Genomic DNA, 13,235 nt, shown 5'->3' on the forward strand with positions numbered 1-13,235 from the left:
ATTCCTGAGGGAAGGGACAGAGTGGATTAGAGGAGGAGAAGGAATTCTAAGTGATTAAGGGGATGCTGCAGCCTTACTGTTAACTTTTTAACAACCAGCAGTGGCAGAACTACCGGGTACCCTCAGGGCCCCCCGGCAGTCCGTTCGCCGCTGAAAATGCGGCCAAATGCGGCCGTACGGAGGGGGGCGGGGCCCGCCTGCGCGTCACGCACCAGGTCCCGCCCCCTCTAGGATCGCTACTGACAACCAGAGTGGCAGGTATTCAAAGAGGCTGTTCACTGATTACATTTTTGTGTGAGTGTGTGTGTGTGTGGGGGGGGTTACATGGCCTATAAATCAACAGCTTTTCTCACAAACCATAGCCAAGAAAAAAAAACTCATGGCAACATTTGTGTGATGATGGATGTGTTGGGATCAGTTTGTGAAATAGCGTATATGTCCCCCTGTAAAATGTCATACTTTAGTTGTTACATTACAGAAAACATCCAATGGGTGCTGAAAAATCTGCGGCTGAAAAATGTTAAATGTTATCAACTAATGATAAAATGAGTTGTATAATGCTATCAACTAATGAATTATGAACTTATAACAGATAAGAATAAAAATTACAGTAAAAACAAGTCAAATTATAAGACTAAGATCAAAAAATCTATTGAAAAAGGCATTATTTATGGTACAGGTATGGGACTTGTAATCCAGAATGCTCGGGACCTGGGGTTTTACGGATAATGGATCTTTCCATAATTTAGAACTTCATACCTTAAGTCTACTAGAAAATCATGTAAACATTAAATAAACCCAATAGGCTGGTTTTGCTTCCAATAAGGATTAATTATATCTTAGTTGGGGTCAAGTACAAGCTACTGTTTTATTAGCACAGGAAAAAAAAAGGAAATCACTTTTAAAAACTTTGATTATTTGGATAAAATGGAGTCTATGGGAGATGGCCGTTCTGTAATTGAGAGCATTCTGGAAAACGGGTTTCTGGATAACATCGGTTACATATCGGTTGCATACTGAACTATAGTATAAAATTGCATTAAAAGAACCTAGAAAAATGAAAACATCTGAATTAAAGATCATCTAGGTTAACAAGGGTTGCAATATGTACTTACCAGCTGACAACCTTCAAGGGAACTGACTAGTTGAGCATTTTGGCAAGAGAGAATGGAACCCGCCAAGTTCAACATTACGCACACAGCAGACAGAAGCATAAAGAAGGTTATCTGGAAACAAAGGACAGTTTAGATATTAGTTAGCTAACCTTCATTTTCCATTAGGAATATGAATAAATAAATGAGTAATTCACAAACATTTCCTGAGTCATGTGTAATACTATAAGATTCAGTGATCAGCAAAAGAAGTTTGCATATAGCACTACAGCAGAGCCAAATCATATCAGCCTGCACTTTATGGGGCCTATTTACTTAAATTTGGATTTCTGTTTTTTTCATGGACCATATTTTTTTCTTCTTTAAAAATTTGTGTTTTTTAAATTTCTCTAAAACTCTAAAAATTAAAATTCATTAAGCATAAAACCTACAAAAAATGTTAACGCAAAACTGCTCCATGTAAAAGCAGTGAAGGTCCAATAGAAGACAATGGGAACTGCACTAATCCTATTAGACCTTTTTTTTAACCATTCAGACTTTTAGAGGTGTTCAGATTTTGTTTTGAAAATAATTGTTCGAAAAACTAATTTTTAGTGGTTTTAGAGAGATGGATATTTTTAGTGCATCATTCAGCTTTTTTTTTTCTTTTTGTACTTTTTATATTCAGAGCTTTTAATAACTTTCATGGTGTTCCTGGTTTTAGAGAAATTGGGGCAGATTTACTAAAGGGCAAGTGTCCGTCACTAGTGAAAATTCGCCAGAAATAACATCTGCAGGGATATTGCCAATTTACTAACAGGCGTGGAGGACAATTCGCTAGCGAGTGAGTTCATCGCTCAGTTTCGCTCAGGGGAACGATCATTCACTAAATGCAAATTTACAGAACGTTAACTCTTTTTCCAGAGTTTCCTTCACCCCCTTAGACCTAGCGAACTGATAAGATGAAGCTACATCCTCCTCAATCTTATGTCAGTGACATCATATCCTGTATGCCGAAAAAAAATGTAATTATAAAAACAGCTAGCGTTTTTTTATATTTTAAAGTGGTATTGTCTTTAAAAGTTGACGTTTAACATTTTCTTTAACCATTTGAGGGGCATGCCACATTTGATTTATTGTGTTTATTTTGCTTCTTTGGACAATTTTAATAATAAGTGGCCACTTGCGCTGACAAATTTACCCTAGCAAAACTTTGCCAGCATTAGCCTGCAGAGACGCAACTTTCAATTTTAGTGAATTAGCATAGTGGTAGTAAATTTGCACCTGACAAAATGGCACAAAGTGTGAAACACACATATCTTAACATAATGGGGGTATCTACATTATAAAAAAGCATGCAACATACACAATATGCCCAGTGCCAATCACCTCAATAAATGTGCCCACTGCAAGGCCAGCGCATATGGAGCTCAGCATGTGCTAAAATTGTGGCATTCAGCAGGTTCACAATGAAGTGCTTAGCATTCTGCTGTGAATCTGTGAAATTATTTGCCAATTTTAAACAGGGGTAAACCATGCAGTAATTTGAGCATTTATAGGAAAACGTTTGCCTCAAAAGCTGAGCTGGGAATGCCCCCCCACAACCTTTAACGTTTTGGCGTCTATCGGAACTAGATGTAAGAAATACTTGAGCTGCACAGTGGCAGGAGCACATCTCAATAGGCAGCAGTGGGGTTAAGGTTTTTACCTTCCCAAAAGCCAGCTTTTCATGTCTCTGAATATATTTCTTCACTGAAAATTTCCCTTTAAGTTTGCTGAATCCCATGCTAATTAGTTGCTTAGAAAGTGTCTGTTAGACTACATTATACACTAGCTCCAGTTTTAGTAGAAGACTTTTATATTTATCTGTAAGTGAAGGAAAAATATGCACATAAAACTGTTTTCTTGTAGTTTTGCTATTATAGTTTTAGAAAAAAAAATAAAAGCTGGTTTTAGTACCTTTCTGAATAACAATGGTCCTGTCTCTGTTTTTGCACTAAACTGTAATTTACATGCATTTATTTTTCAATCCATGAAAGCCACATACGTTATTTAATATAAAAGAGAAGGAGAAGAATATGCAGGGATAAAATTATTTGCTTGTTCTGGTTCTGAATTCATATTAGGCAAATTAGTAATTAATCTGAAGCAGATTCAGTTGAACTTTGCAGAAGATTCAGATCAAATGGCTTGTGTGTTGGAGGTCTCAACCACCAGGTTTGGTTAGGGTTTGGTTTGGTTAGGGTTTGGTTTGGTTGCCAAAACAATGAGCAGCCCAACACGTATCACAATGGAATAAGGAAATGGTACTGTTTAAAGTAAAAGTTCAGTGTAAAAATAAAAACTTGGTAAATAGATAGACTGTGCAAAATAAAAAATGTTTTCAATATAGTTAGTTAGGCAAAAATGTAATGTATAAATACTGGAGTGACCGGAGGTTTAACATAATAGCCAGAACACTACTTCTTGCTTTTCAGCTCTCTTGGTTTCCATTTATTGGTTACCAGACAGTGACTAATCACTGACTTAAGGGGGGGGGGGGACACATGGGCCATAACTGTTTGCTTTTGAATCTGAGCTAGATTCTGAGGATCAATTGCAAACTCACTTAATAGTTATGTCCCATGTGCCCCCCATTCAAGTTGCTGACTAACTCAGAAATAGAGAGAATACTAGCAAGTAGTGTTCTGGCTATTATGTTAGACATCCAGTCACTCCAGCCTTTATACATTACATTTTTGGCTAACTAACTATATTATTTTGCACAGCATATCTATTTACCCTGTTGTTATTTCTAAACTGAACTGTTACTTTAAGGACAAGTACTTGTATTATTGAATATTTAAATTTTCCAACAAATTAACAAATAGGCAAATACCAAAGACAGATTTTAATATGATCAGTTGGCCATCTGTGCATGTATATTAAGGGGCAGATTTATCAAGGGTCGAACTGAAATAGAGGGAATTTTCAAAGTAAAAAAATTTGAAATTCAAAGTAATTTTTTGGATACTTTGACCATCAAATTATATACTACGAATTCGATTCGAAGTAAAATAGTTCGAATATTCGACCATTTGATAATCGAAGTACTGTCTCTTTAAAAAAACTTCGATTTCAGTACTTTGCCAAATTAAACCTGCTGAAGTGCTATGTTAGCCTATGGGGACCTTCTAGAGCATTTTTCTACGTTGTTTTAAGTCAAAGAAAAATCGTTCGATCGATGGATGAAATCCTTCTAATCGTTCGATCGAACGATTTTACTTTGACCGGAAATGGCCAAATTCGATGTTAAAAAAACGTTGACTTCGATATTGAAGTTGAAGTATTCCAATTCGATGGTCGAATTTCGAAGCATTTTCTTCTTCGAAATTCCACCCTTGATAAATCTGCCCCTAAGAATTGCCCCTTTTTTAAATTCTTCATTCTATGTTTACTCTCTAAATGACAGTATATGGACAATATTACACTTTGTAGAACCAATCAAGAAAGATGAGAGAGAATGAGAAAAGGACCAGAAAAGGAAGACAATAGAGAATGTGGAAAACATGTAAAGCATTAATCATCTTTAAAATGATTGGAAGAGTAATGGTATTACTGCAGGCACTAGCATTTGTCCCAGTCACTAATTTTAATACATTCAATGCAAATATTACTCAAAACACTGATAAGCAGTTTGTGTTATTGGGAATAATCCCTTGATATGGTAACAATGAAAAACAATTCACAGACTGAAACACTTGTGAAATTTCAAAATTTGTCAAATAGTTCTCTAGGTCCAACCAACATTAACACTCCTATCCCCACAGGATGCTTCCTCTCTGAGAATATTTTGCTAGCAATTATCTGTAGCTAGAAAAAGAATCCAAATAATGACATTTTCTATTTGGGACAACAAAACTGCAATCTAAATGATGGGTGATCTGTCACAACTGCTATTTTCTTATGGATTGATACTACATGAGGGACTTCTACATGTCATGTACCCAACAATCTAAACTCTAAAAATGAATTCATTGAGATTTACTCTGAGTCGGTATCTGAAAATGTTTGCAATTTACTGTGTCAGCAGCCCTAACTATCTATGTAATTTCTATATACATCCTGTATATTTGGTTAAGTTTAGGTTTTCTGAAAGAGAGAAACCGGTAAGCTATGAGCCTGATATAAGCAGTCGAAAACTTCTAATGTTTCAGAAAAAAAATACAAATAGAAAAGTAAAGTAAACTGCAGTTTTCAGAGAAATCCTATGACCAAGCTTATATATATTCATTTTAGGTTTAGATACCCTTTATAACTACTTTGATTTTCGTTACATGAATATGAAAAATAGCTGTAATAATGCATAAGAATAATTCATTTCTGATAAAAAATATGTTTTTTTTAAATACACAACTCTTCATTGTGTACTGGAAAATGATAGCTGGCTCAAGGCTACACATTTGGATTTTCTGCTTTACTCAATATTTCTGGCATTGCAGGGTGATATGCTCTAAAGACACATGAAAGCGCTATAACACTAATTCCAGGAATTCTATTAAAGCAAAAAGGGATTATTGAAAAGCCATCACCCCTAATAAAGGAACATTAGTTTCACTCTTATCTGTCGCCATACATTTTTTGTAGCTACAGCATGTCTGAAAATTATATGCTACCTTTCATCATTAAAATATCCATATTTCTCTTTGATAATTAGGGGTAATATCCTTCTCCTTTTACAGATTCTATTCCTTACTTTTTTAACAGTCTGCCATTAACAGCGTGGCAGACAGCCAATGTAAGGCTTGCTCCCCATTCCATTCGGAGCTTCCAAATCATCTAATTTCTAAATTGTAATACAAGAATGTAATGTCAAAGTTCTCTGCTAGTCTAAATTGAATTACAAAAGGTGCCCCGTGTATCTATTTAATTTGTGAAATCACCTTTGAAAAAAAAAACAAAAAAAAACGAGAAATTACTTTCTGATTTGCTTCATGCCACCTACAAGAGTCTTTATATTGGGAAAGAACTGTAATAATTAACACAATAAACTGCTATGTGTAGCAACTATAGCATAGCATAACTTTAGCATAGATATTGGCCAAACACTAACTTGCACCAACTTGGAGTTTATTTTAAACCTACTACCATTAGTCAGCTAGAAGTCACATTATATGAGTCCATTATGAGTCCAGTTTTGGGTCTTTTGATTGTTCTGGCCATTTGTATATAAAATCAGAGTGAATGTGACAAATCGCATACATTAATCACATGTAAAAAAGTAAATATGTACAAGGCCTTCAAGATGAGATGCCATCTTTATTGAGAATGTGGGTTTGTTCGGGTTTTAAAGCGATATGTGTCTACCGGACTGAGATGCAAATCCTTATAAGACTGGGCATAATTCACCTTTTATAACAAATGTATGCTTCTGAATAACACTGAAATATTTATTTGTCTACATATGGATATTAAATGCTTCACAATTTGTAGGATGGTGCAAATCATTTTAGGTTACAATATATTGTAATGTGTATTACTAGATGGGGTTAGTTTAATGTAAACCCTAAAGGTACACTATGTAGCCATTCAAGTGAATTAGGTATATACATATGTTTCATGGGGTTATTAAGAACAAATGGTAACACTCAGTAGATAACACAATGAAGAGGAGGTTTCAAAACATTAAAATGGCCTTTTTTGGTTCTCTTGGACTTAATTATGGTAAGTAATGAGCCCCCTGTTTACTTATTTGCCAATCAGGCTGTGCTGGCCATATGTAAATTGTATTGCGAGCATATTTATTTGTATTGCCAGATGTTTATCATGTGGCGTTTCAGCATTTTGGCAATAAAGAAAAGAATTACTACATTCCAGGTGAGCTCTGCAAAGAAATAAACCCCAAACAGATGGTATCTAACATGAAATACTGGGTTAAATGGTACTCACGAAGACCTTTTAAAAACAGTGAAAAAGCACTACAAAGACTTCTGTTCCACTTTAGTAGTAAAATCTTTCAAAGATGGATCTGGCAAGGGGTGAACATTTCAGGATAAAGGCAAAAAGAAAAAGAGCCATCTGGTCAATCAAATTTTTTTTTTATTATCTGGAACTAAACAAGGACATATCCTACAAGAGACACATGAAACAAAAAGAGACAGCCCTGCCAGCTAAATGAAAGCAAGTGTCTCCATCTTGCCTGCCAAAGAGTTGTTACTCAGTGTCCTCCATTTTCTATGGAGACACCATTGGCAGTGACACCAAGGAGCTTCTGAATCTATGCCAAATTATTGCTTGGAAATGCTTTCACAACTAAAGTAACATTTTATTGTGTATTTTGTTTTGAGCACCTGGCTGCAAGGATATATAATAATTGTGCCAACTCATAACCAGCTTACATTGCATGGCCTTGGCATGGATTTTGGCCTTGAAGATATTCTACAGTTAATTATGTGTAAGCACATAAATGACTGCTATTTTTTAGTAAAATGTCTCATATGATCTGAAATCACTAGAATAGAAGAATATTAATGAAATAGTTGTTTTCAGGAGGACTTTCCCTAGATCTCTTATTAGTAATGCCACTGGGTTCAGTTCAAGACCTTACAGTAGCATTTCCCAGAGATTAATTTTCACTTTAACATCCATCTTCATTCCCTGCTTATTTTACCGACGCATATGCAGTTAAGTCCAAAAATTGCAGCATACACACTGCAGACATATTTTATCTGTGGACAGTGGTTCAATATACATTTCAGCAAATCCAAGTGACCAGTATAATTTTTAATAATGATAATGACTGTATGTTTTAATTTAACTTCAGACTGGAATTGTTGAAAAACTGCAGTTAATTTCCTATAAAAAGCAGTGTAGAGTAACTGAATGACTTTAAATTTGCCCCCAAACAATGGCAACACTTTATTGTGATCCTAGACAGGCATCAACAGCCAGGTATGGATTTGTGGTCTCCAATAGGGGCAACTGCATACGGAGGACTATGTCTTTAGATTGTATAAAAACAATGCAGTCTCAAAATATCGAATTCACATTGTAGTTCAGATTATGTGTGGGTGTTCCCGAAACCCCTGATGACCTTGTTGGTACATTTTTCCAAACTGATTGATGGTAAAGGGAGATGAATTAAATCATTAAAAAGCTGGTGGGTCCAAAAACCAGCCAATTGCTCCACATAATGCATACCCTTCAATCTGAAGACTTAATTTTTTTCTTATCCTTGTCCTGCTGTGACAAAATGGATCCCTGAAGAATTAGCTTTAATTGATTCTAGGGCTTGTAGTTGTTTTCTGAACATTACCTTTGGCTAGCAGCACAATTGTAATTAAAACATACTTTTATTAGAACAACTAATAGATTGCCCATAACCTCTGGTCCTGTGGAAGAAGAGTCCAGCTGTCTATTTTTATTGGGATTACACCTTAGTGCAAAATTAACCTTAGAAGAAAATGGACAAATTTCCTCTAAAGGGACCCTGCCACCATTACAAAGCAGAAGGGACTTGTAGTTTAAAACTGGAGGTCCACACAACCTTGCAGATGAACACAGCTTCATTTACAGTCACTAGCACAGCTTCTCCAGTAGTTACAAACCCTTATGTTTTTATCATCAAAACAGAACAAGGTTTACCAGGTCGCTCAGACCTCTCAGTTCAGGGACTCTGTAACTCATAGACTATGGGTATAGGAGACAGCTTGCATAAGAGGTGCACTCTATGCAGTAACAGGATATATCTAGTAGAGTCCTGTGTGGGTCCAATCTTTGAAACCTGTACCCCACCCAGCGTTCATACAAGCAACATGGACCCACAACCCTAATTTTTATCCACCTGGACCCACAACTGCCTTACCTAAACCCAAACCGCTACACTTTTACCACTATTAAAATGTAAGAGTTGTTGCTGCAAACCTTAAGCAACATCATCAGAAGTGAGAGGAACCTGCAAACCAACCTTATCCAACCTGTAAGCCAAAGACATAACAGCATCTTCAAGCTCTACCTGCAGCTCACAGATTATCTGCTTTCTTGTGGGTAACCTGCTGGCAACTGACCGGCTGCAGGATTATACTATTGAATCCAAGTTTTCTATTCACTGGGTCCCTGTCTGGTGAGGTACTGGGCTGGCAGGCGCTGGTTCCATGTTTACTCTCTCATGGAGTCTTAGCTACTAATAGAGCCTGCACTTACCACCTTCTAGATGATAAGTATAAAGCTCTGCATCACCTTGCTTCCCACAACAAGCCCTAATTTGTGCAAATAAATAATGGTCAAAGTAGGAGGTGTGACAGGGACTCCACCCACCTGCCATAAAAACTAACAGTATTTTGAAAGCACAAAGAGTTGCATCTATAAGGGCAACCAGGGAATATTATATTGGCAAGGTGCAAAGTGCAAAAACTAGGCCTTTTTTGCACTTTGCCCTGCTGTCATAAAGAGCCTGTATCTCTATGAGTTAAATAGTTTGTGTTTACTTTTTTTAAGTGAGTCAGTTTGCATCGGGTCCTATATTTCTTCTGCTTTATTCTTGACTGCCTTCCCTATGTTTGCAATTTATTTTTTGTCAAGCTTCAGTTCTTCACAGAAAAGATATATTAATAGAGGGGTCTTTGCAGAAGTAAAGACAGCTCATAATTCAAACCAGAATAAAGATTAAATTGTTACTTTAAGAAAAAATAGCATTTCCAAAGTAAAGTCTTCTGTTTTTATTTTGTGTAGGTGTATTTCCTTTGAAAAGCAAAGCAAGGAAAGCATGCACTACACAAGAGTTGAAAACAGAGATATAATTAATACACATTACCAATGTTCCCTTATGTGACCTGCATTTCCTATAAATTACACATTAGCTATAAAGCTGCTGTCAGATAAAGAAAGATGTGTTCAAAGGGAGACAAACGTCCTCACTGGTGCACTACTTGCTAGTATGAACATTCATATCATGAGCCCTTTGAACAGAACATAAAACTATGGACTTGTAGGATGTGACAGGCTCATTGAAAAACTCAATATCCCTCTTGCCAATCCATCATGCTTTTCAATTCCTACTTCAATCAATCACATAAAATTGTCGTGCTCCCTGATAACTGCACAAAGGCGAGCACTATGCTTCTGTATGGTATGTGAACCCATGCTGTAGCTACAAAAATAAGGCAGATTTCGTGCCCTGTAATTTCTTCTAACACTGACCATTTATCATCAGCTTTAAACATTTATTAGGAAGCAGCTGTTTTAATATTCTAGTGAATTACTGTATATATAAGGGACATGTGAAAAATACAGAAACATATTTTGTCATATATATTATATTTTAATTGTGAGCTTACATGGCTATACTTAATACAAGAGTGTTCTCAGAGGAGATATGATAAATATCAAGCAATTGTTTTCAACATAGCATTATAAAACCAGTTGAAAATATAAAAAAAATATAAAATAATGAAAATATAGAAAAAAGTACCAGCAATCTTTTTCTAACCTGCTGTGTTCATTGCTAAATTACATATGGTACTGTGTCCAATGTTCTGGACCCCATGACATTCATTTTAAGACTGCTCACTGGCAAATTAAGTGTGTGTGGGGGAGATGGTAACTCTTTATTTACCCCATTTTTAAAATTGATACACATATATTTTTAACAATACAATATTTAAAAACTCTTAACTGTTATCTTAAATTCCAACTCTAAACATTTAAAAGTCTGTAATTTAAAAAAAAAAATGCAGGTTGCCTGAAAACAATCTACATAGTCAACATTTATTATACTATTGTATGGGAATAACATGTTTTGCGTTTTGACATCCTATAAATAAAGTGTAAAAGAGCCAAATTAGATGCCCACTACAGTATCTGATATCTGAGCAAACGAAAGCCCAATTTTGTCTACTCTTTAATCCATTGTGTATCCATATGTTTGTGGTAACTATATATACTAATAGAATTACACTATATTTAAGGTTTTTAACTTAAATAGTGGACCCTTATCCAATATAAACAGAACACTTCCTTGAAACTCTTCTACAATGCAAGATAATCACCTCCTCTGCATTTTAATTAATCATTTTTTATATTGACTGGGGGTGCATGACTTTTGTAGGTAAAAGATAAAAATTAGAGAAGTAAATGAGCTTCTCTAAAATTTCCATCTTGTATACCTTCTTTCTTTAATTACGGTATGTACTTTTTAATTTTATTTATTTCCTGATACAGGTATGTGATCTGTTATCTGAAAACCCATTAGACAGAAAGCTCCAAATTAGGGGAAGGTTGTCTTCCATAGACTTAATTTTATCCAAATAATCAAAATTTTTTGCAAACTAAAGCTAAAGGGAAGCTAAACCCGCTTATTGGGTGTATTTAATGTTTAAATTATTTTCTAATAGACTTAAGTTATGAATATCCAAATTACTGAACTGAACCGAAAAACCACAGGTCATGAGCATTCTGGATAACAGATTACAGACCTGTATAGTACTGACCATTTACACATTTGACACCAGTCCCTGCCTCAATGGAACTTTCTAAGGTCAATATCACATTCACACACAGTAAGGACAGTTTTTTCAGGGGAGCGTTAACCTGCCTGGACTGTATGAGGAGTAATATGAAGTTATCTGCAGATATGTGAAGAACATGCAAACACCTTGCAGACAGTGCCCTAGCTAGGCTTAAAGGAACAGTAACATTAAAAAAAAAATGCTTTAAAGTAATACAAATATAATGCAGTATTGCCCTGCATTAGTAAAACTGCTGTGTATGCTTGAGAAACTCTACTATTATTTATATAAATAAGCTGCTGTGTAGCAATGGGGGCAGCCATTCTAATGGGAAAAGGCTCAGGTTACACAGCAGATAAGCTCTGTAGAACATAATGCATACCTCCCAACTGTCACTTTTTCGGAGGGACAGTCCATCTTTTGACAGCTCAACCTGCAGTCCCCCCATTTGTACTTTAAAGTCACTATTTTCATCCATCTAAAATACTGGCTAGATGTAATACCAAAGTCCCCTCTGAGTTTCATGACCAATCTGTTACTTTTTTTCAAATCCTTCTTTACCTTATGTCATAAACTCTTCAAATTGAGCACCCTTTAGAACTCTTCCATTCTTTATGAGATATACTTCAACTATAGTTACCTTTATATACTTTTGAGAGATATCAAAAAACAATTTCCATCTCAATTGTCCTGGTATCTTGATAGTGATGGACGAATTTGTGCATTCGCCCATCACTAGTCTTGGATACAATTAGCCTATAAAACCACCATTTAATCTGCACCACTACCAGAAAGGCACATTCCAGTATATCTATTTCATGTATTCCTCTAGGATAGAAGTAAGGCCATTGTTACTTTGCTTTGATTTGTTTTGGTTGCAGTTGCTCAGATATTTCATATATGTTCATATACAGATACCATTGAAGAAGGATGCCTGATACATGCTTATTGTTATTTATAATAAATTGAAAATGTTCATGTTCACCTACAGGTAACTCAATTCTACACCAGTAAGACTTGTTTGACCCAGTAATGCAAACAATCTACCCATTCACAAAACCTCAAACAAAACTACAAATATTTGAATGTGTTTAGCTTTGAAACTTTGTAACACCTGACACTTTGTAACGCCTGAAGCTGTAGCGGTGGACCCCAGCTACTGCATTTGAGATACTTGCAGTCTGAAGTCTTAGATTCTTGTATTTAAACTGCTTTTTGTAACCTCACTGCTACTCATCTTGCAATTGCAACCATGTGGAAGACAAATCCAAATCTGGATGAAACAATAAAAAGGGTAAATGACAAAAGTATCTTTGAATCTAGGATATCCTTAATCCCAAACAAAACAATCTCATACCTCAACATTTGGTCAGTTTGGGAAGTACAATGAGCCCTTCTTCTGAGATGGTTTCTCCTCAGTGGAACTTCAGTTCTACTCACACTAATCCTAGGTACTTATCAAGTTTTATTTCTCTTTTGACTTATCATCTATATTATTATTATTATTATTATTATTATTAACATGTATTTATATAGCGCCAACATATTGCATAGCACTGTAGACTAAATGTGATTATACAACTAAATCACATGAATTATATACATAGAACATATGGAGTTACATACATCACAATCAATACGGGTACAAAAAGGTGAGGAA

At 35.5% G+C, this 13,235-nt stretch overlaps 1 protein-coding gene across 1 annotated transcript in view; it reads right to left on the reverse strand.

The window, feature by feature from the left end:
- Window positions 1-13,235, reverse strand: part of LOC108711350 (protein FAM189A1) — a 323,792-nt gene that overhangs the window by 129,256 nt on the left and 181,301 nt on the right. The window contains exon 3 of the mRNA XM_018253002.2: window positions 1,116-1,226. Within this exon, the coding sequence (XP_018108491.1) occupies window positions 1,116-1,226 (111 nt within the window). The remainder of the gene's footprint in view (window positions 1-1,115; window positions 1,227-13,235) is intronic.

This window comes from Xenopus laevis, chromosome 3L (assembly GCF_017654675.1).
Source record: "Xenopus laevis strain J_2021 chromosome 3L, Xenopus_laevis_v10.1, whole genome shotgun sequence".
In the NCBI taxonomy this organism is placed as follows: Eukaryota; Metazoa; Chordata; class Amphibia; order Anura; family Pipidae; genus Xenopus; species Xenopus laevis.